This window comes from Torulaspora globosa, chromosome 2, assembly GCF_014133895.1.
Source record: "Torulaspora globosa chromosome 2, complete sequence".
NCBI classification, from domain to species: domain Eukaryota; kingdom Fungi; phylum Ascomycota; class Saccharomycetes; order Saccharomycetales; family Saccharomycetaceae; genus Torulaspora; species Torulaspora globosa.
Window position 1 is genome coordinate 1,230,583 of NC_050728.1, and position 22,692 is coordinate 1,253,274.

The window sequence follows — 22,692 nt, forward strand, 5'->3', positions numbered from 1 at the left end:
GAATAGCAAGGTAAAGACAATGGCAGAAGCAGCAAGATGCGATGTTTATAGCCATTGTGGTCTTCTTGGACCCTGATAAGGACCAGAGGACTGACTACGAAAGCTTTCGTTGTTCTCTTCTCTTAACTGTTGGTAAACTGTTTGCGCTCGTCCCGCCTTGCACTAGAAATCGAAATCAAGACATACTCCGTAACTACATCGTTAGTCGATTAGAGAGAAGGATTAGCGTCTATTTCATGCTCACAGTGATCAGGACTGCGTATTTATCGACATCCAATTCGCATTGGTGCTTTGAAGCGAATAACTGAGACCATTATTATCGTGTATCCCTTGCTTTGATTTTAGGATTTGTGCTGTGACCCTCAGATTAGTGCTGTCGATGGATAATCCTAGTGGTGAAGACCAGGGCTCGCTCCTGTTGCGTACCAAATCGTCAACATCCAGCCGGTCTACGACTTCTTCGAACTATGATAGATATTTGCAGCTTGCAACTGAAAAGAATCCGGTTATGCTACTGGAATTGGACCAAGATGGCACAATACGGTACCTCTCTGAGCTTTGGGACAAGATTGTGGGTCCAAGAAGCACCTCGCAGATTTCTGAGCTGATCGTAGGTTCGGAGCAAGATAAACATGTGTTCCATAGAGCCATGGAGATGATGCTGTCTAATGAGAACGTGAGCTATACGGTGACTTTCAATGTGCTCACCAGTGACAAGAATGAGGATAAAGACGCGGATTATGAACTAGATACTACTAACGAGAACGATGACAATAACGATAATGGGCGAACGGACGTCGCCATCGAGGAAGATAATATTATGACTTTGGAAGCTTGCGGGATCCTGCTTCGCGACAATTCAACACAACTTTTTACGCATTCCATGTGGACGGTCAAACCGTTCCAGCCGTTCCTGGTAGAGAACGAGCTGGAAGTGACGTTGCCGCCGGACCTGATCAAAAGGCTAGGGTTTGGTGCCACTATCTTTGCAGAGTATTTGAAAGCCATAGAGTTCGATCAAATATTATACGAGACAAATCTGCCTTCGCCAAAGATGGAGCTTTGCAGAGTTTGTGAGACCTTTGTGCCGGCGTGGTGGTTGGAAGCTCATTCCCGTAACTGCATCTGCGAACACAGAATTGATTCCTTTCTGCACCTATTACATGACAATTTGGTTGAGCAGCTAGCTCTGCTTCAGAGCGAATCGCTTACCGAGTACAAGAGTTTGCCAATAAATATGCGATCACGCACTACCGAGAGGATCGTGGCACAACTCCAGGAACTCTGTGAGATTGCCATTGACATAAATCAAAGCGAAATGCGTGTTCATCAAAATGAAGACATCTCCACGGAAGCCTTACTAGCTAATCCAATGAACTTGACCCAAAGCACCTCTATGGGAGCTTACGATTTTTCACCAAATTCTAAATGGAATATAGAAAATGTTCAAAATTGGCAATTGTCTATGAAAGAAGAATTAAGCCAGGACGAAGGACTAAATTTATTGGTCTCAGATACCGTTGACCTCGCCAAGAAAAAGGTCGACGCTATTTTGAGACTGGATAATGCGATGACGTACTCTCTAAGAATAAAAAATGAAGTCAATAATTGGGTTTTACAACTCATTCTGCTCCAAATTGAGAATAACAGGATGAACGCTGGTCTTTATACTGATTATGACGGAAAAGAACTCGGTATCATTAGTGAGGAGAATTCTGGTGGTCATAAGAACTCAGTACTTGATGATGAAAAATTACCATCTGCTTCATCTTGTGCAATCAGTGACACTGTGATCGAACAATCGTCATCGGCGAGGACGGCAGAACCAGCTCTTAGTGCAATTTCAAATGTCAAAATTGCCTCTCCGCAACCACATCGTGTCCAACAAAGTGAGATCTTTGCTCCTTCATATCTGGTGAATGATCAGATTGCAGAAACAAGCTCCAAGGATACAACAATCCGACACACCCAAAGACAAGGACGAAGAAATGGGGAACATGACTTAGGTACAGGTCATAGCGGTTCGCTTTCTAGATCTTTAACACCAAAGCAAAGGATTGAAAGTCATCCCTCTCAGTCCCCAAGCGGATATTATAGCCTGGAGTCCAAGAAAGACGAACAGGTCGATGGCGAGATTGTTGAGAATTCAGAATCCAGTCAAAGCTCTCTTCCGGCACTTATTTCCAACAGACAGCACACTACTGGCTCTTCAATAGTGCCGAAGTTAAAATCGACGATCTCTCTTACTCCTGGGAGAAACTCACCTCTGCCTCACTCGTTAACTGCTGCTCAAATGTCCCGAAAGAGTAGCAGCACCAAGCTTAACCAAGAAAGATCACCCATTGTGTCACCATTTGCTTCAGCCAAAGATTATTTAACTCCCGAGCAGCATCCTAACTTGTTGAGCATACCCAAGCAGCCACTTTCTCCATTGCTACTTGCTACCAACCAATTAAAAAACTCTACCCCCAGTATAAGAGATTACGATATTCTCAAACCAATAAGCAAAGGCGCTTATGGTAGTGTCTATCTCTCTCGCAAGAAACTTACCGGTGAGTACTTTGCAATCAAAGTACTGAAAAAGTCGGATATGATTGCAAAGAATCAAATTACGAATGTTAAATCTGAGCGAGCAATTATGATGGTCCAAAGCGATAAACCGTACGTTGCTCGGCTTTTTGCATCCTTCCAAAACAAAGATAACCTTTTCCTGGTAATGGAATATCTGCCTGGCGGTGATCTTGCTGCACTTATTAAAATGATGGGAAGCTTACCTAGCGAATGGACTAAGCAATACATTAGCGAAGTAATTGTTGGAGTTGAGGACATGCATCAGCTTGGAATCATTCATCATGATTTGAAGCCGGACAATTTATTAATCGACAGTAACGGACATGTTAAGCTGACTGATTTCGGTCTGTCCAGAGCCGGTCTGGTTCGCAGGCATCAACACAATCCACCTTCGACCCGATTGAGTCTTTCATCCAGTTATGGCATCTCTGGAAGCCCTATTGAGTCCAAAAATGTCACCGGTCACAATCGAAAGAGAAGTAGCACATCCACAAATTGCAGCAATCACAGCGGTAGCAAAGTGCCACCACGCAGTAGACAGAATTCCATCAAGCAGGAGAATATAGAAGCGCATTGCTCGCCTCATATTCTGAAAGAAGGCTCTTATGAGAAGCCTCCTATCGATTCACCCGCCAACTTTCACCTTAGCAACGAAATATCTGCTTTACATCGCAGTGATTCTCAGATGTCGTTTTCTTTCATGAACCCGTCACGATCCACCACACCAACCCCGCCACTGGTTGGTTCTTTTCAGGGTCGAAGTGGCTCGACAGATATGCCTGTTGATCTAAGCACACCGAGCGATTTGGCTTTATTCAATCCAGACGATTCCAGGCAAGAAATGAATTTTTTTGGAACACCAGACTACCTTGCTCCTGAGACCATCGAAGGTACAGGCGAGGATGATACCTGCGATTGGTGGTCTGTTGGATGTATATTATTCGAGCTGATTTTCGGATATCCTCCATTTCATGCTAGTTCGCCAGAGAAGGTGTTTACCAATATTTTATCTGGGGTCATCGAGTGGCCGGACTTCTCGTCCCCTGAGGATAAATTAGCTTTTGAGTCTTCACACGCCAAGGACTTGATAGAGAGGCTATTAGTTGTAGACCCTTCAAAAAGACTTGGCTTCAACGGTGCCCAGGAGATAAAGGATCATCCTTATTTCAAGGACGTGGACTGGGAGAACGTTTATGAAGAAGAAGCGTCATTTGTCCCCGCCGTTGAACATCCAGAGGATACCGACTACTTCGATTTAAGAGGGGCCATTCTAGAGGACTTTGGTGATGAAGATGATGTACCTAGTGCTCCTTTGCCTAGTGCTGACGCACCGACTGGTTTCGGCCAACTTTTATATGCAGATGAAAACATCAAAAAAACGCCCTCTACTGCTTCCAGCAACAACCCTGTGAGTATTGTCAACACACCTGTCAACAAACTAAGCATTTCTTCTGTGCTAGAATCAGTTTCCCCCGAAAATAGCAGCCGTTCATCCTTGCCAGTTAAGCACATGCCTCTGGCGATTCCTCCTCATATGCGCGATCGCAGGATAAGTAAGCTTAATGATTCTCAGACGGAATTTGGGTCATTTTATTTTAGAAATCTGTCTGCCTTGGACAAAGCCAACAAAGATGCTATTAACAGGTTGAAAAGTAAGCACATGACAGACAGCGTTGGGGTCCATCGTCGGGCCTCATCTGTATCGTATATCAGCTCATCGTCTGATAGTTCAAACTGCAAAACCAGAACCGGTAAAGTCTCAGCTACGGGTTCACCCGTTTGCGGTAAGCCTACTAGCACCTCAGACTCTCCCTACTTCGGATCTTCCTCTCCAGATCTTAGTATCAGCATCGAAACGGCCGGATTGTCGAGGAAAGGCAGCGGTGACAACAATGTACAAACTCCAGCTAGCAGCTATTTCATGCCGTGGAACGACGAGTCACCGTCGAGCACCAAGATCCGATCACCGCTTTCGCCCTCCAATGTCACGTCGCCTACTTCTCCTACGTTTGCTCCAGCAGCCTCATCAAACTCCGTACGCACGAGGTTGACGACAAAATGTTCTTCTCAAAGAACCAGCTCTGGCGACATATCTGCTGAAGAGAACGATCGTCTAGCAGCCATACTGAAGGTCAACTCGCTACGTTACAGAAGGCGTAGTGGTCGTAAGAGCTCTGCCAGCAGCGACTTAAATTATCGTATGGACGTTTTAGTATGCGAGCCAATTCCGATCCATAGGTACCGTGTTACAAAGGATTTAGAATCATTGGGGTGCACCGTAGTCAGCGTCGGTGCCGGCGACGAGCTAGTCAGCAGAGCGACCAGTGGTATTAAATTTGATCTCATAATAACTGCTCTAAAACTGCCTAAGCTCGGTGCTGTGGACATAGTGAAACTACTCAAGCAAACGAACGGCATTAATGCGACCACCCCAGTGGTCGCTGTGACCAATTACTATCAAGAAGCTGTGAACGGTAACGTCTTCGATGACGTCCTCGAGAAACCTGTCAATTATGATCAATTGCGCAAAGTCGCCGCCAAGTACGCCCTCGAAAAGGTCGAGAAACAAGAAGACACTATCGTGAGTGACAGCGAATTCAGCCAGTGATCCGCTGCGATCCTCCATCGACCATTCTTCTAAGCTCAGTAGGCATCTTGAGCTGTTGCTTGGCGATGGAGTTTGATCATCACTTTCCACGTGTAAAATTTTTCGACGGTCAGTTCAGCTACAGAGATCGCATTGAGCATACAAATTATGAGTTAACCGTTCACCATCTCCATTGCCATTGTATTGAATCGTACTTGAGTTTGAGTCCTTAATCATTGTTACGGTTAGAAGTTTCCTATCATGCCTACCGTATCTGTGAACAAGAAACAATTATTTGAATTGTTGGGAAAAGAGTATGATAACAAGGAATTCGATGAATTGTGTTTCCAATTTGGCATTGAACTAGATGAGGATACCACAGAAGAAGCATTGAAGAATAATGAAGAACCTGAACTGAAGATCGAAATCGGAGCCAACCGTTATGATCTGTTGTGTATTGAAGGTATCGCACAATCCTTAAACGAATATCTGGGCAGATCTGAAACACCAAAGTACAAGCTTCTCAAGCCAACTACCAAATTGGTCGTCGAACCTTCCACCGAGCAAATTAGACCGCATGCTGCTGCTGCAATCTTAAGAAATATTAAGTTTACGGAAAGATCTTATGCATCTTTCATTGCTTTGCAAGATAAACTACATTCGAATATATGCAGAAATAGAAGTCTTGTCGCAATGGGAACGCACGACTTGGATACCATTAAAGGTCCCTTTCGTTATCAGGCATTACCTCCAAAGGAGATTAAATTCATTCCTCTAAATCAAACGAAAGAGTTTGACGCTGCTGAATTGATTGAGTTTTACAAGCAGCCAGGTCAGAAAAGCAATTTGGGTCGTTTTGTCCATATTATCGAGGATTCACCAGTCTATCCGGTTATCACTGATGCCAACAACGTCGTTTGCTCACTGCCTCCATTGATCAACTCTGAGCACAGTAAAATCTCGTTGGAAACGCGCAACGTCTTTATCGAAATTACTGCAACAGATTTCACAAAGGCTGAGATTGTCCTAGATCAACTAGTGGCGATGTTTTCACGCTACTGTGATGAAGCTTTCACCGTGGAGCCCGTCGAAATTGTTTCGGAACACAATGCTAGGTCCAGAGTAACCCCGAACTTCGATGAAAGACAAATGGACGTTTCAATTGAGTATATCAATTCCGCTTTGGGTCTAGAGCTTTCTCCAGAAGAAATTATTTCTTGCTTGAAGAAAATGTCTTTGCACGCTAGAAAGTCTCCAGATGTTGAAAACACTTTACAGGTTAGTATCCCAATTACAAGACCAGATATTTTGCATCCCTGTGACATTATGGAAGACGCTGCTGTTGGCTACGGTTTCGATAACATGCCAAGGGGTGGAAACTTGTCTAACGCTAATTTCATAGCATCGGCATTGCCAATTAACAAGATATCAGATATATTCAGAGTCGCTTCTTCACAGGCGACGTGGCTGGAAGTCCTACCTCTGACGCTATGTTCTCACGATGAGAACTTCAAATTTTTAAGATTGGAGGATGACGGAAAACAAGTGGTTAAATTGGCAAATCCAAAGACATTGGAATATCAAGTTGTAAGAACTTCTCTTCTTCCAGGCATTCTGAAGACAGTGAAAGAGAACAGAAAACATTCCCTACCCATTAAGGTCTTCGAGACCGGGGATGTGGTGTTCAAGAATGGCGATATAGAAAGAAAGGCTTACAACGAACGCCACTGGGGTGCCATCTATGTTGGTAAAGCTTCTGGGTTCGAAACAATTCAAGGTTTGCTTGGAAAAATCATGCAAACATTTAGAACGCAGTGGCTACCAGACTATGGTTCATCTTCGACATCAAGAGGTTACTGGATAGAAGAGGATAGCTCTTTGCCAACATACTTTCCTGGTAGAGGGGCCAAGGTTATGTTTAGACATAAGGAAGGTGAGGACCCTAGAAAAATTGGTCATATTGGTGTTTTGCATCCTGAAGTGATGAACAACTTCGACATCCCATATGCCGCTTCTTATGTTGAGCTGAACGCCGAAGTTTTCTTGTAGAATATTTAGAGCTTGATAAATGAAAAGATAATATACTCTAGTTTTCTGGATCTCTTTTACTTCCTCCGCTCGGAACAGATTAACATATCATTTTTGATGCCGTTTCTATAAATGCTTAAATTACAAAGAATTAAACCAAAAAGACGACTTCTAAAAGTCATCCGAAAAATTGAAGACGATGTCTTTCTTTTGCCCATAGACTTCATCGTCCTCAGGGAGGATTGGTCTACCAGCACTCAGTAGTTGGAAATTGTTAGGGCTTTGAGGTGTTGTGGCAGACGGTGATCCCTTAATTCCTTCAACTGCTGTCTCCTTCGTAGAGCTGGAATTCTGCATCACTTCCCCGTCTGTACTAATTTGTGACTGCAGCTGTTCCTCTCTGAGTGCAGCCTTTATTTTCTGCAATTCTCGCATTAGTGCTCCGTGGTCAACCAAAGCATTGTCTTTCTTCTTCGGTTTATCCTCCTCAACTTTTCGGACATCTGATTCCACTGTTTCGAGCGATGCTCCTTCCTCCACTGCGTCTTCTACCATTGAACGCCATTTGGACTTTTTGGGTTTTAACCATTTTGGCATCCATCCGTTATCCTTCTTCTTTTCCTGCAATTTCTTATGAGCAGCATCGACGTCATGAATTAGCTGCCTTTTACGTTTCAGCTGCTCGGGATCTACCGTTTCTTCAATCTCAACAAACTCCTCACTGACAACCTCTATGCCAAGCTTCTTTAGTAACTTAGGCATGTTTTTACGGTAAGCTAAATGGCCATCCACAATCTCAGTACAATCGAAGTTTTCCATGCCCTCAATGTTCTCAATTGGGGCAATCCCCATAACTTTACTAAATCCCCCTGCAGCAGCACGAAACAAATAAGCAAGCATCCAGTCCCTACCCGAAAAAGCATTCACAAATCTTCCGCTCACAGCGGATCGTGCCATCACCAAATGCTCTTTCTTCTTGACTACGGGAGTACCAAATATGAATACGTTCTCAACAAGCCCTAGTGCTTTCTTTCGACTCAATTCAACAAGGCAGGAGAAAATGACCCTCGACCCAAGAGAAAAGCCCATGAGTGTAACTGGGCGTTGGCCTAAATTTCTCGACATGAGTGTGTCGGCCAAAATGAGACCAGCCGCCCACGCTCGATCCAGAGAGACACTCCAGGGATTATCCAAGATATAGCCAAGTTTTGACAAGCCCATAGGCCATTGGATAGCTGAAATAAAAGCTGTTAGAATTGTTGCCCCCAGGACTTGCTGCACTGCTTGGGTGAAAAGCTCATTGGCTACAATATTGATTGTTTGACCTATGGATTTCAGCATTTCTGGTTCCCAATGCAAAGCATATAAGTCACCCTCCACCGGATCGACGGTGGAGTAAGGCAGACGTACATCATCATCATTGCCAATCATCCAGCCCGACACGCTGATTATCAAATTGAGTTGACGATTATTATGCAGCGGGCGAAATTCAAACGTTCTGACACTGCCCATTCTTCTCCTCATGCCTTTTGCTCCAATATTCCCTCCGATCGCTGTGCTAGTAAGTGCGACCACGGCTGTTCCCCCTGCACCTGTCAGAAAGCCCGTGGCTCCACCTATGCCGATCGTCGAAAGACCAGCAGCTATTCCTGCACCGATTACGGGTGCCAACAATCCACCACTTAAACCCAAGATCAGGGAGCCACCAACCATTGCAAGTCCCACATAACACATTTTCTTCTTCCTTCTTTTCCTCCGCCTTTCTTTCATGTGTTTCACTTCGTTCCATTCCTGATTCTCAGTCGACTGCTCCATATCAAGATAATTGGTGACACGCCTTTCAAACTCACAGATCTCCAAGTTCGATACGTTGAGTATATTAGCAAACTTTTGAAGCAAAGTCCTAGATCGAGCGTCGTAGCAAGCATCCCGGAGCAAGATCAAAAAGAGGTCACATATAATTGTCCAAGCGACATCAACCTTGATATGTTCTTTATCTCTTACATTTTCTGGAGCGACAACTTTCTTGGGACATAAGTGTTCATTGGAAACAGTGGTTTCCTTATTTACGGCTTCGTCATCGCTGCTCTTATCAACAGCTCCAGCGCCAGCTTCATCTTCATCTCCAGCAGTAAAATTCTCCTCGTCGTGTTCCTTACCATCATTTTTAGAGACATCACCAAATGGGTTTTCGATATCTTGTGTGGTCCTCAAACACCTGCACAAATCTTCAAGTCGCACGCCATGCATTGACAATTTCTCAATCATGCGAACCTCTTGCTCCGAAATTTGCAAATGCTCATACAAGCTACTCAGAACATAACTTTTCCATTGAGCAGTGTCTCTTTGAACAAATTGCAATCTTTGAGCTAGTTTACGGTGAGATTTGATGTCCACGCACAGACAAAGTTCTGCCAGCTCCGTACACATTTGGTTGGCTAGTACACTAACAGCTCCCACATAAGCATATTTCTCCATCTCTCCTAACAAATTTTTGGTAACGTTCAGCTGGCTGTCTGCATTAACATCGCTCATAGGTTCAACGTCCTCTTCAAACTCGTCATAGAGCTCTTTCTCTTTTTCGTCATCGGATGGGATTGATAAGGCCGAAACGCTGCTTCCGGCAGAAGCATCGGCGTTGCCCAGTTGCTTTAAGGCCTTGCGATCGAACAAAAAGTCGGTTTTCCTGTTAGTCCTCTGCGACCTCTGAGCCTGTTCCTCCGCGGCTATCTTAGTGTAGCCAAACGTGCCATTTGGGCTAGCCGTATTACGACTCGCACTTCCTGGAAGTGCCTCTTGCGAAGACGTATGTGCGGTCTGTGTCTGATACGTTCTGAGTTCTAGTTCGCCTTTGTCATTATAAACATTAAAAGAAGCAATAGCTTCCATCTCTTTCCAGCCCTCTTCTTCCGAGTCTGAATCTAATTCAGGATCAGCTTCTTCTGGTAATCCCAGAGTCTCAAAAGCCTCTTCCTCTTTAGCTTTCCCATCTGCTTTTGCGGCTTCTAACGGTACAGAATCATCGCTAAACGCCTGATGCTCAGTCGTTTGCTCTTCGGAAGTCTGATCTAACACATTCTGTTCTCTCACAGTCGTCCTTACATCGTTTACAGTTTCTTCACCTGTACCTGCAGGCTCTTCATCTCGCTTATTCTGCTTAGAAGCCAACTTCAGTCCCTTCAATTCAAACTCTAGACCTTCGTCCAAGTCCGACATAACCCGGCTGCTTCGCCAATATGACGAAGTATCCTACCTGACCTTTTAAAGGGCTTCCAACGCCTTGGGAGACAGCTTTAGAGGCGTTGACTAGGATTACTATATGTTGCCATACTCCAGGATAGCTTATTATTGATCTCCAGGGCTTCGAAAAGTAGGGCTCTGGAGTGACTGTTCCCAGAATTTACATCCGTACATTCCGAATAGTGCATCCTAACACCCACATATTTGAGACTTTCTTGTACCAGGACGAATGACGCAAACTCAATTTGTGACGCGAAAGTTTCAAGCATATATAATTTCAAGAATTGCCATATAGCGATGTTACTGCACATCGGCTACTACTAAGACAAGCAAGACAACGAGAAACAATGGCTCCAAACGTATGTCGTTGATGTGGCATTAACAATACTGTAAGGGTGTTGTTGAGTATCGGTACATGGGTCTATTACTGTTAAACAGGAGCTTCTGGAGATGAAAACTTTATTTCATAGAGTGTGATGTACAATTCTATGTCAATTGAAGTTTGCTTTTCTGTATTTTAAAAATTCACTCGAAGAAGTGATTGTTAATAGCAGTAGGCAAATTGTAACCGGGATGGTGGTTTTCAAGATAAGTTACTAACAATTTCCGCCTTGCCGTGGTTATTTTAGACTTCCAGAAAGCAAAAGATCACCAAGACCTTCACTGTTGATGTCTCCTCTCCAGTTGAAAACGGCGTGTTTGACCCAGCTTCCTACGCCAAGTACTTGATCGACCACATCAAGGTCGACGGTGCTGTTGGTAACTTGGGTAACGATGTCACCGTTGAGGAAGATGGCTCCGTCGTCACCATTGTTTCCACCACCAAGTTCTCTGGTAAGTACTTGAAGTACCTAACAAAGAAGTACTTGAAGAAGAACCAGTTGAGAGACTGGATCAGATTCGTCTCCTACAAGACCAACCAGTACAAGTTGGCCTTCTACCAGGTCACCCCAGAGGACGAAGAAGATGAAGAGTAAATTAGATAAAATTCGGTCATCAGTATGCTTTTTTAAACTGTAATTTTAATCTAATTTGTTATTTTCTTAGGACGACTGCTGTTTTCTGTAACTTTGTATATTAGTATTAATGATCGGGGGCTTCAAATTATTCAAAATCCTGTATTCGCCAGCAGACGAAGGAAATGAGTGCTGAGACCCCGTCTGGTCTGCTAGAAGTACATAACCAGGAAACTTTGCCGCCACAGGAGATAATTGATCTCTTCAAAGTAGCTTTCGGCAACGAATTGTATGGGACGGATGCTCTCGATGAGCTGCAGTCTCAGATACAGAAGGTGAAAACAGACCTTTACAACAGGGACTACATTTCGGCGTTCAACAGCGAGGAAAAGAGGGTATCGTACTGTTGCAGATGGTCGCCATCTCGTGCCACGGCGTACGCTTCTTTGTTTGCCCATTTTAAAGAGATTGTACAAGTAGTTCAATGCCACGAGTGCGACCAAAAGATCCTGTGCGTAGGCGGCGGTGCCGGAGGTGAACTCGTGGCATTGGCAAGCCTATTCACCCCTTCGAGAGAATTTTCCAATAAATATTCGACCTCCAGGCCGTCCTCGTCACCCAAGAAATCACTAAACATTCACGTCGTTGATATCAGCGACTGGTCTGTCGTCGTCGACAAGTTACAGCGCACAATTCAAGAACGGTGGCTGTATGCTGGCGAAGCTCAGCATTTTCGTGTGCAATTCAGCCACAACGATATTCTCCAGATGTCTGAGGATCGACTGGCATTGTCCGAGCTGAATCTCATCACCTTACTGTTCACCACCAACGAGCTGTTCGCAGAGAATAAACAGCAAAGCATAAGGCTTCTGCAAAAATTCAACCAATTCTGTAGCCCTGGCTGCTACCTGCTGATCACAGAGAGTGCAGGAAGTTACTCTCACATTACTGTGGGGACCAAGAAGTTCCCCATCCAGTTCCTCATCGACACCATTCTACTGGGCAAGAAAGGCCAGGATTCCGCTGGGCCGTGGCAGCTTGTCCACCAGAACGACAGCATATGGTACAGATGCGATCCCAAGATTGATTATCCGATGAAGCTCGAGAATAGCAGGATCTTTTATAGACTTTATAAGAAGATATGAAGCTTAAAGATGGTATTATCATCACGTTGGACGGCAGATCAACAGACACGCATCTAACGACTTAAAGCTATGGTTATTGAATGTTCACCGTCGTTGGGAATTAAAGATAGCTCACTGTTGCTATTCTACTGGCTGGTAACGAGCGATGTCTTTCTTTAACTTCAAGTATGTGTGCTGTTGGAGCGTTTGCGAAATTTGCAGCTCGAAGAAGCGTTAAATACTAACAATTTGCAACTTTTATCATTACAGAGGCTTTGGTCGCAATTCGAAGAAGAATAAGATCCAACCGCATAATTTAGCGAATTCCCCAGCTCCTCCAATAAATAATGTGTATTCCACATCGCATAATAGTGGATCAAGAATATCATTGCGGAGAAATCAGTCTCCTTCAAGACACTCGCAGGCCAGCGTCGCATCACTTCAACACCAGCAGCAACAGCAGCACCGGCATTCGATAGAACATTCGCCCGAAAGATGTGATTCTCAGCAGATTATGTTTTTGAGCGAACCGTTTGTTAGAACAGCTCTCGTGAAAGGATCCTTCAAGACCATCGTGCAACTGCCCAAATACGTCCATGTGGGTGAATGGATAGCCCTTAACGTCTTTGAGTTCTTCACGAATCTGAACCAATTCTACGGTGTCATTGCAGAATACGTGACGCCTGATGTATATCCAACGATGAACGCAGGCCCTCACACCGACTACCTTTGGTTGGACGCAAATAACAGGCAGGTTTCCCTGCCAGCTAGCCAGTACATTGATCTGGCATTGACATGGATTAACAATAAGGTGAATGACAAAAGCCTATTTCCCACGAAAAATGGAATCCCGTTTCCGCAGAATTTTCTAAAAGATATCCAGAGAATCATGATACAGTTGTTCAGAATATTCGCACATATGTACCATCATCATTTTGATAAAATTGTTCATCTTTCCTTGGAAGCACACTGGAACTCATTCTTTGCACATTTTATAAGCTTTTCGAAGGAGTTCAACATCATCGAGAGGAAGGAAATGTATCCGCTTCTACCACTCATCGAAAGCCTGGAAGCTCAAGGGAAGATTATATGATCGGAGGGAATAGTATTGTGCATAAGTATCTTATTTAGATATCGTCTAATAAAAATCAACTTCAAATGCCGCTTTACTACACCAAAACTTATAATTTTATGCATGCATTATGTATAGCCGTATTTACACGATTTATCATTAAGTCATTTACATTGTCTCCGATATTAGGAGAAGAAGTACCTGCTGTTCCGCAGATCCTGGACATCAAAATTTCCTTTTGGAGGAATCTCTGGAAGCTTCATTGGCACTAGAATCATTAGCGCACTTCCGTCTGTCTTCTTCGTTTCAAGCTCCTTCAAATTCGAGATCGTTTCAACAACTGAAACAGTTGTAACCATCTGTTTCCCTTTCTCTTGGTCCTCCAAGCTCTGTGATTCTAATAGCTGAGACCTCTTCTTTTCCATGTATATTTCGTCAGCTAAAGTGGCAGGCCTTCCCAGTTCTTTGGAAAGTTTCGACCTTATGTCGATAATCCGTCTGGCGAGCACGGATCGTCTATCGATTCTGGCTATCTGAACATAGTTTTTATAGCGCTCGTCAAATTCATTCTTCAACCTCTCTATCAAATCAACCTCATGTAGCTTAATGAATTGCTCCCTGAGGCTGGAATTCATCAAATCCACATCGCAAGCGTGTGTCCAATAAGAGTCATGTACAGAAGCAAACGTTAGCCCCTGATCGCCGCACGCAGCAGCTGATAGCAACATATGGGACGCATCAAGAGAATGGATAAAATTCGGTGGGAATCCGGCTTTTTGTCTACGGGCGTTGACAGGGTTCACGGAAAATGGGTCGCTGATGAACACCGTTTGCAAGTTCGTTGTAACTTGCTTCTTGGTAGCTTCTCTGTATGGTTGTACAATTGGCAGACCGAGAGGTGTCGTCCATATAACCGATGACATGAAATCGGGCTTATTGCCATTTTTGAACGATTTCTCATCAACGTCTAATCTGATGGATTTTGATATTCTATTCGCACATTCAGCAAGCCAGTCTTGGATCAAGTGTGCTCCATGGAATAACTCGCGTACAGCAGCAAATACGTGCTTTGCTAGATACTTTGACAGCTCGAGAGAATATTTACGATCATCGAATATATTCGAGAGCTGCTTTTCGATCTGCAGAGTAGCACCAACGTATGTAACTCCATAAACGTTTGTCATGACAGTTTGTTTAACAACCTTTCTTGTGATTTTGTCTCTTAAAACTTTGGCTTGCTCATCTCCCTTCGCAGCGGCAGCCTCAAGCCTGGCTTGCACTAATTTCGCAACATGACTATAGACGTCTTGAGGGCGATCATTTGGTATCAAATTAACCTGTGTCGCACCTTCAATATCTCCACCGAGAGCAGCATAATGCTGTAAACCGTTACATGTACCATCTTGATGGACAGGTTGGTGGGAAATAAAGTCTTCTGGATTTTCTAACTTATAAGCTTCATTTAACTCAATACAAGTAGCCAATGCTTGCCAAGGTTTATCCGCCTTTAACCACCAGCCTTTGCCGTTAAGCGGGTTTTCAGCACTGTCTCTAATATCTTCTAAATGGCTCTCAGCAAATGAAATCCGTTCAACTAACGGAGCCTTATCAAAGCCGAATAGGTTCGAAAGATGTACTTTCAACCACGTAAGGCCTTGTGGCCCTAATCTTTTTCCCTTCCAGAATATTAGCAATCCTCTGCTCATATCATTGCCTAAATGATTGAAGTGTGGAGAAAGAGGATAAGCACGGCCTCGAAAATCCAGATTATGGGGAAAATAAAACTTTTCCCCTAAGAAAGCCCTAGCTATTTCAAGTTTATAGTTCGAGTCACATCTAATCGATCTATTACTTGAGAACTTATTTGCAAGCTCCTTGTTCTTTAACTTCCACTCTCTGTGAACTGATGGATCAGCGTCCCTCGGTGGAGGCGGCAAAAGTTCCAGCTTTTCTTGGATTCCTGGGATATCTAGAAAATCCTTCCCGCTATTCCACACTTCTGACATAATGTTGAAAACTTTTCGATTAACGGTCCAAGCAGTTTCCCCGAGAACATTCAAACCTTTATACACCGTGTCAATTGCATTTGCATCGGAAACGGCTTTCAAATATGCCATTTGTTCAGGAGAATCTTTCGACCTGATCAACGACGATTGGTTATAGTAATAACCGCCGGACTTCCAATTCTTCCAATCTCTTGGTTTGACCAGCATTGGCAAAAGTTGAGGCTGGACAGATGCGATCAGTCTTTCGCCGTTCAGCTGTTGGATTAATGATCTGTGGATCTTGAGAACGCCGAGCTTAGAGCCGTTATGATACTGATATCCGTGTGAGAAGGCCGGTGCCTCCCCGTAAACCTTTTGCTTTGTGACGGGATCTATACCCTCCAGATCAACTTTAGCAACATGAATCAACATGGAAATCATGATGGATCCGATCTTAGCACGAGCAGCTTGTGGCCACACTACTTTCGATTCTTCGATCTTGTAGGATCTGAATTTCGACTTAGCTCTTTGAACATATTTCTTGAATTCGTGAGATTTTTTGTTGACATCCTTGAATAGCTGGGATTCGTTCTTCAATAACTGTTCAGAGCGGAACTCCATCTCTATAGCTTTTCCAACCGATATGACCGCCCTTGCGGTCCTCATTCCCTCGATAACCCCCCCAGTTGAGTTCAATTTCAAAAGCTCTAATATAGTAATAACACACATCTTCTCAGGTTCCACTAGTTGTAAGTAAGGACCATAGTCCAACCTCGCTCTATTCTGCTTGATTTCTTCTTGACTGAGGCGCTTCGTCGAGTTTTTGACTTTTCCCGACATAACTTCAGCACTATTTTTAACTTCTTCTTTCAACAGCGGTAACATAGCATTATACCATTTCCACAATTTTACGTTAAGTCTCTTTTCAATTGATATATCGCCCCTTGCTCTAGCCTCTTCAAAATCGTGCTTCCAGCGTTCCTTTGCTGCATCTGTAGCACGATTCTCTAACGCTTTCTGCCTCTCTTGGTTAAAGCTCTCCAATATCTCATCGAACTTAGCTCTCTCTGCATCACTTTTCAAGGATCGGTAAATTTCGAAAAAATCAATAGAACTCTTTTGGTCAAGATTTAACAGATTCTCCTCTGCTTTAAAATGAAACTGCGCAATTTTCTCTCTTTGCTTTTCATTCAAATCAAGTCCCAGCAACGTATGCCTCACCACCCGCATCCCAAGGGTGTCCACAGCAGTCAGTTTTGCTGCGTCTTTCTCAAGTGACTGGACCGCCTCATCCAAACTTATCGAAGACTCAACTTCTAATTCTGCCATTTTGGCAGGTTCTATACCCTTCGTTAAGTCCTCAACGCGCGAGGGAGCTGATCTTTTATCATTTAGGGTATTAGTGCGGTTGAGTACTGGACTTTCTTGGCCTTCTTCGTCTGCTGAGGCTGGCTGTCTCGCGGAAATATTCTTCTCAACCAGCACTCTTGTGGCATCGGGAATGTCGCTTGATTTGATTACCTTCAGCTCTCCCAAAAGAATCTCATAGTCTCGAACAGTCAACACGTCGACATGCGATATTATACTCTTGATACCCTTCATATTCATTTTCAGGTATGTGTTGATACTTCTAAGCACCGAGTCGTTCACCTCTTCCGATCGCAGGGCGTTGTGTATCATTATCGAGAGCGTCTTATCGTTGTACTCACATGCCGGAAAGCTATTCTGTAAATCATCCGAAAGTTTGCGATCTAGATCAGCGATGGACTTGGCAAACCCGTTCTCCACATAGCTAGCCAGATACATGTTGTAATCATCGATGAAATAATGTCTATGAGGTCCCACCAAATAAAGCGACTGAAGAATAGAAAAGGCTCTTTTCATATATTTGGAATAGAGACAAGCCTCCAGTAAGGACCATAATTGCATAACATCTCTTGATTGTGTCATACTCTTGACTGCCGATGCGTGAGACATATCGTACGGATCGAAACCTGGTGACATGCTTATTTGCGACGATTTCATGAAATCGAGACCGCCATGGGCTCCTAGGGAGTTCTGACTAGACTCCATAGACATATGAGTGTCTGAAGCAGGCTTGAGAAGTTTAGATCCTTTGGACGTGATAAATCGCCTTTGAATCGCTGTTACTCTGCATGCTGATCGAGAAAAAGATCGCAACATCCGTATACTATGGTATTGGATTCTTCCGGCTCAAATAAATCGCAGCAAATGAAATATAAATACCCCAGAAGAGCGCTCTCTCCTATATAGCATACACATAGATCTTGCGATGAGCTCATTTGTTCACTAGACGCTTTAATATCGAAAATTTTCCACACCGTATTCTATGACGATGATCTTCAAGAAGCGCTAGACGGCGATGAGTCTGATAGAAAGAACAGTTTATACAAACATACTTAGCTTGTATAGTTAACAAAGGGGAGAGGTATCATGTTTGCGGTTTTAGCCAAGCGGTAGCCCAAGAAAGAGCATTGAGATTATTCGAAAGTTTCAGCAATTGGTTGATCATCGGTGGCGTACTCTACATTTTCGTCATCCTCGACCGTAGCTTCTTGGTACTGTTGGTATTCACTGACCAAATCATTCATGTTGGATTCTGCTTCGGAAAACTCCAGTTCGTCCATCCCTTCGCTTGTATACCAATGCAAAAAGGCCTTCTTCTTGAACATGGCGCTGAACTGATCACCGACTCTCTTGAATAGTTCTTGAATTGATGTAGAGTTACCAATGAAAGTGGCAGACATATCTAAACCCTTTGGTGGGACAGAACATAGCGCTGTTTGTACATTGTTGGGGATCCATTCAACAAAATAGGAAGAGTTCCTCGTTTGCACTTTGTGCATTTCATCTTCGACTTCCTTGACAGATACTTTACCTCTAAAGAAAGCTGCCACAGTTAGATATCTTCCGTTTCTGGGATCTGAGGCAGCCATCATGTTCTTGGCGTCAAACATCTGTTGCGTCAACTCCGGTACGGTCAAAGATCTAAACGACTGAGATCCAATCGCAGTTAGAGGAGCGTAACCAACCATGAAGAAGTGCAATCTAGGGAATGGGACCAAATTGACAGCTAATTTCCTTAAGTCAGAGTTCAACTGACCGGGGTAACGCAGCGACGTGGTCACACCGGACATGACACTCGATACCAGATTGTTCAGATCGCTGTAAGAAGGCTGGCTCAATTTCAATGTTCTTTGACAGATGTCGTATAGCGCCTCGTTATCAATACAGAAAGTCTCGTCAGAATGTTCGACCAGCTGATGCACGGATAAAGTCGCGTTGTATGGTTCCACCACAGTATCGGAAGTCTTTGGCGATGGAACCACAGAGAAGGTGGCCATCATTCTGTCGGGGAACTCTTCTCTAATCTTAGAAATCAGCAAGGTACCCATACCGGACCCCGTACCACCGCCGAGCGAGTGAGTGATTTGGAAACCTTGCAATGAGTCACAACCTTCCGCCTCGCGTCTGATCACATCCATCACCGAGTCTACCAACTCTGCTCCCTCTGTATAGTGTCCCTTTGCCCACACATTGCCCGCGGAAGACTGACCAAAGATATAATTATCGGGCCTGAACAGGTTCCCAATGTTCGAGTTACGCACCGCGTCGATCGTACCAGGTTCTAGATCAACGTTCACTGATCTTGGGACCCATTTGCCCGACGAAGCTTCGTTGAAGTACACCCCCAGACGCGCCTTCTGCACATCATCTGTGCCGTGGTAGTTCCCGTTGAAATCCAAACCATGTTCACCGCAGATCGTCTCCCAAAACGCAGCGCCTATCTGATTACCACATTGACCGGTAGATATGTGAATCTAAAGCAGCCGTGTTAGTAAAAAACGCCTTGAAACAAACCACAACTCCTCCACTACACTTCCCACAAAAACATACGATTTCTCTCATCCTTTTTCTATCCTCTTTCCCAAGATCACAACTAGATCCAGCAGCTACCAAGCAAGTAACAGATCACTGCTTTAACTGTCTATATCGATCCCTCCATCGACAAGTAAACAAACCATCTCGGTGGTACTTGGCCTTGTTTTTGTGTTACCGCTTCGAGATTCTAGTCACTCTGGACGAGGTAACTCTAGTATCAAAATTTCAAGCTTTAAAACCAGCTGGAAGAGCAGGATTCAGGCGACGAGACCAGTCTCGCAGCTGTCAGACGGTCTTTTGAGACTGCCAGAGCACGTATCTGGTTTAGACTGCGTTTCTCGCTTTCCAACGGCTTTTCTAACCCTCAAACTCGCGGAACTAGCCAACAAATCTCTAAAGAGGCAGTTCTTGCCTGTTTGAGCGCTCCAGAAGCCATCCTCTTGCAAACTAGCCTTATTGACGCCCTCCTAGCAGCTATTTCAATCTCGTTGATCGCCTTGCCCTTGAGAATGGTGGTTAGGGTTCGGGGTTAGGGCTACGCTTTCAGGCGCTTTCTTCAAATTTCAGTGGTATACAAGGCTGGTGATGAGGTTGCACTGCAGCCAGACAGGTACCAGGGATTTCCAACACTCCAGTTATGCCACCTACACGCTCTAGGTCGTCTGCTGCAGCTGATGCCGATGGAGCGGGAGCCCGCAGGCCCACCGCTCCATTGCTCACGGTCCTGCGGTCGCGGGTGAGACAACCGCAGTTCTACTGGTTCCTGGGCCATTTTCTCACGCTGTACCACTTCATAAGGTTCCATCTGGCAATGTACTCGTACCGGTCGCAGAGATACCACTACACCAGGCTCCTGTTCTACATCTCTGGGACGTACGCTATAGTGCTTTACCAGTTTTACAAGAGCGGGCAGCTAAAGGTGGGCAACTTGCTGCCCCAATTGAGAAGATTGGACAATCTGCAGTATTTCTGCATGCTGGCGCTGCTGTTTGTGTGCTCGCTGACGGGTGCCACCGTCAGCGGGGCCCTCTACTCCCCAGTGATCTTCTCGCTGTTCCACTGTCTGAACTACTTCAAAGAGAATTTGCTGCCCTTCCTGCCACTGACACCGCTGGTGAAGGCCGTGGTCAACAACAAGATTGCGCTCTTTATACAGAACCACAACGAGAGGTACTTGCAGATGGCCCAGGTGTTTGAGATCATGTGCGGCTTCCGCTCCGGTCTGTTTGGCCTGCCCTTGGCACTTGTCAGGCTGCTGATCCGCTTCTCGGCGCGCAACATGGCGTCCGTCGTCGCTATGTTCGGTTACGTGTGGTTTTTCAAGCTCAGGCTGCAACAGACACAGTCCATACGGTCGATCCTCGCTCAGTTTGTCTACAAGCTCGACAGCTACATCAACACAAGGCTACCGCCCCAGATCGCCACCAGATGGCACACCTACAAACAGTTGGTCCAGCTGTTATTTTCCAAGATCCCAGCATAGCTCGCAACTTAGATACATGCCTATATAGACACATGCAGTACAACGCCTGCTCATCTTTCAGATCGGTATAGTGTTCACTTTGTACGGCAGGTTCGCGGCCTCTAGGTTGGTAGTCGTTTTTCACGGCAGTACTGGAACAAATACAGTTCAGTGAAGTGGTTATATACCTACCAGTTCGATGAGACACACTACTACGGTTGGGTTTTAACGAAGCCTAGTTGATCATTCTAGTCTATACCTCAAGCTTGGGAAACGTTAGAAATGAACAGCGAGTACGATTATTTGTTTAAACTGTTGCTGATTGGTAACTCAGGTGTGGGTAAATCATGTCTGTTGTTGAGATTCTCGGATGACACCTATACAAATGACTACATTTCTACTATTGGTGTGGACTTTAAGATCAAGACTGTGGAGCTGGATGGCAAGACTGTGAAGTTGCAAATTTGGGACACTGCTGGACAGGAGAGGTTCCGCACGATAACATCTTCGTACTATCGTGGATCACATGGTATCATCATTGTGTATGATGTGACCGACCAGGAGTCGTTCAATGGGGTCAAGATGTGGCTACAGGAGATCGACCGTTACGCCACGTCGACCGTTTTGAAGCTGTTGGTCGGAAACAAATGTGATCTGGGGGATAAGAGAGTTGTAGAGTACGACGTTGCCAAGGAGTTTGCCGAGGCCAACAACATGCCTTTCTTGGAGACCAGTGCGTTGGACTCTACAAACGTTGAGGAGGCGTTCTTAACGATGGCCAAGCAGATAAAGGACAGCATGGCAAACCGACAGAGACATGACGGCGCCGGCGGCAACCAAAAGGATGACAGTGGTAACGTCAACTTGAAGGGCCAGAGCTTGACCGAAAACTCGGCTGGTGGATGTTGCTAGATCGCCCGCCTTCGCTCACCCATCTACGATCCTCGACATTCATACACTCACACACTCATACTATTTGGTCGCTCTCCCATGCTGAACTTAGCACAGGATACCTCTTTATTTTCTTCCTTGTTTCTCTGTAAGGGTACATAACTCGTCTACAAAACTGTTTTCTGTGCTAGCGGTACTTGACCTGGGCCTTGCTGCCCTTCTTCTCTCTCTTGAGCTGTCTCTTCGACTTAGAGTCGCCGCCGGCAGCAGCAGCACTGTCGTTTCCCTCAGCAGACCTCGCGGGACCCATGAACTGCTTCTTCAAGCCGTAAAGCTTCCATCCGGCATAGAGCGGGACCAGCAGCAAGACGTACCAGAACTTGCCAGTGTTAAACACAATACGTCCCACATCCGCAAACAGTGACAGGTATACGAGGTCAAACATGTACTCCACGAGGCCGCCTGTCTGGGCAAGATCCGTACCTTCTTTCACAATTTTGCCCTTAGCATCAAACACAGGTCTCCCAGACTTCTCCAGCACGTAGACGCATCCTGCCAATGGCACATGTAGAAATGCAAATCGTAACCATTGCGACAAGCTTGCTCCTCCTAACCATTGTCGCATCATCGCCAACACTACAATCGGAACAGAAACTTTGTACAGCCTGCTCAGCACGGCCAAATTCGCCTGCGCCTGCTTCTTCGTAGCTTTTCCCGCCATTCCAGCAACCACCAGCACCTTGAATAGCCCCTTCTACCGCTCTATGTCCAAGACTTATCACTGTCTCGTGTGCATTTTTCACCTACCAGCAACGCCTACAAGAAACTTACACATGGCAACCTTAGTAGTCTGAACAGAAGAAATGCAAGGCT

General features: G+C 44.9%; 11 protein-coding genes across 11 annotated transcripts; 7 read left to right on the forward strand and 4 right to left on the reverse strand.

Moving 5' to 3' along the window:
* Positions 1-379: 379 nt before the first annotated feature.
* Positions 380-5,179, forward strand: RIM15 (protein kinase RIM15; the record flags this gene model as incomplete). Its single annotated transcript, XM_037282580.1, has 1 exon — positions 380-5,179. One exon carries the CDS (start codon positions 380-382, stop codon positions 5,177-5,179), a length of 4,800 nt encoding a protein of 1,599 aa, XP_037138475.1.
* A 240-nt stretch (positions 5,180-5,419) lies between these two features.
* On the forward strand, positions 5,420-7,207 carry FRS1 (phenylalanine--tRNA ligase subunit beta; the record flags this gene model as incomplete). The annotated part of the gene is made up of 1 exon (XM_037282581.1): positions 5,420-7,207. One exon carries the CDS (start codon positions 5,420-5,422, stop codon positions 7,205-7,207), a length of 1,788 nt encoding a protein of 595 aa, XP_037138476.1.
* A 150-nt stretch (positions 7,208-7,357) lies between these two features.
* MIL1 (Mil1p) lies at positions 7,358-10,402 on the reverse strand (the record flags this gene model as incomplete). Its single annotated transcript, XM_037282582.1, has 1 exon — positions 7,358-10,402. The coding sequence occupies one exon, from the start codon at positions 10,400-10,402 to the stop codon at positions 7,358-7,360; it is 3,045 nt and encodes a 1,014-aa protein (XP_037138477.1).
* A 371-nt stretch (positions 10,403-10,773) lies between these two features.
* On the forward strand, positions 10,774-11,403 carry HG536_0B06710 (60S ribosomal protein eL22; the record flags this gene model as incomplete). The annotated part of the gene is made up of 2 exons (XM_037282583.1): positions 10,774-10,785; positions 11,056-11,403. The coding sequence occupies 2 exons, from the start codon at positions 10,774-10,776 to the stop codon at positions 11,401-11,403; spliced, it is 360 nt and encodes a 119-aa protein (XP_037138478.1).
* Positions 11,404-11,567: 164 nt separating this feature from the next.
* On the forward strand, positions 11,568-12,527 carry BMT6 (25S rRNA (uracil2843-N3)-methyltransferase; the record flags this gene model as incomplete). Its single annotated transcript, XM_037282584.1, has 1 exon — positions 11,568-12,527. The coding sequence occupies one exon, from the start codon at positions 11,568-11,570 to the stop codon at positions 12,525-12,527; it is 960 nt and encodes a 319-aa protein (XP_037138479.1).
* Positions 12,528-12,672: 145 nt separating this feature from the next.
* Positions 12,673-13,599, forward strand: MOB2 (Mob2p; the record flags this gene model as incomplete). Its single annotated transcript, XM_037282585.1, has 2 exons — positions 12,673-12,692; positions 12,777-13,599. 2 exons carry the CDS (start codon positions 12,673-12,675, stop codon positions 13,597-13,599), a joined length of 843 nt encoding a protein of 280 aa, XP_037138480.1.
* Positions 13,600-13,763: 164 nt separating this feature from the next.
* RPO41 (DNA-directed RNA polymerase) lies at positions 13,764-17,747 on the reverse strand (the record flags this gene model as incomplete). Its single annotated transcript, XM_037282586.1, has 1 exon — positions 13,764-17,747. The coding sequence occupies one exon, from the start codon at positions 17,745-17,747 to the stop codon at positions 13,764-13,766; it is 3,984 nt and encodes a 1,327-aa protein (XP_037138481.1).
* Positions 17,748-18,064: 317 nt separating this feature from the next.
* On the reverse strand, positions 18,065-19,069 carry TUB2 (beta-tubulin; the record flags this gene model as incomplete). Its single annotated transcript, XM_037282587.1, has 1 exon — positions 18,065-19,069. The coding sequence occupies one exon, from the start codon at positions 19,067-19,069 to the stop codon at positions 18,065-18,067; it is 1,005 nt and encodes a 334-aa protein (XP_037138482.1).
* A 1,034-nt stretch (positions 19,070-20,103) lies between these two features.
* Positions 20,104-20,949, forward strand: PER33 (Per33p; the record flags this gene model as incomplete). The annotated part of the gene is made up of 1 exon (XM_037282588.1): positions 20,104-20,949. One exon carries the CDS (start codon positions 20,104-20,106, stop codon positions 20,947-20,949), a length of 846 nt encoding a protein of 281 aa, XP_037138483.1.
* Positions 20,950-21,210: 261 nt separating this feature from the next.
* On the forward strand, positions 21,211-21,840 carry YPT1 (Rab family GTPase YPT1; the record flags this gene model as incomplete). The annotated part of the gene is made up of 1 exon (XM_037282589.1): positions 21,211-21,840. One exon carries the CDS (start codon positions 21,211-21,213, stop codon positions 21,838-21,840), a length of 630 nt encoding a protein of 209 aa, XP_037138484.1.
* Positions 21,841-22,006: 166 nt separating this feature from the next.
* On the reverse strand, positions 22,007-22,540 carry SND2 (Snd2p; the record flags this gene model as incomplete). Its single annotated transcript, XM_037282590.1, has 1 exon — positions 22,007-22,540. The coding sequence occupies one exon, from the start codon at positions 22,538-22,540 to the stop codon at positions 22,007-22,009; it is 534 nt and encodes a 177-aa protein (XP_037138485.1).
* Between the last annotated feature and the right edge of the window lie 152 nt (positions 22,541-22,692).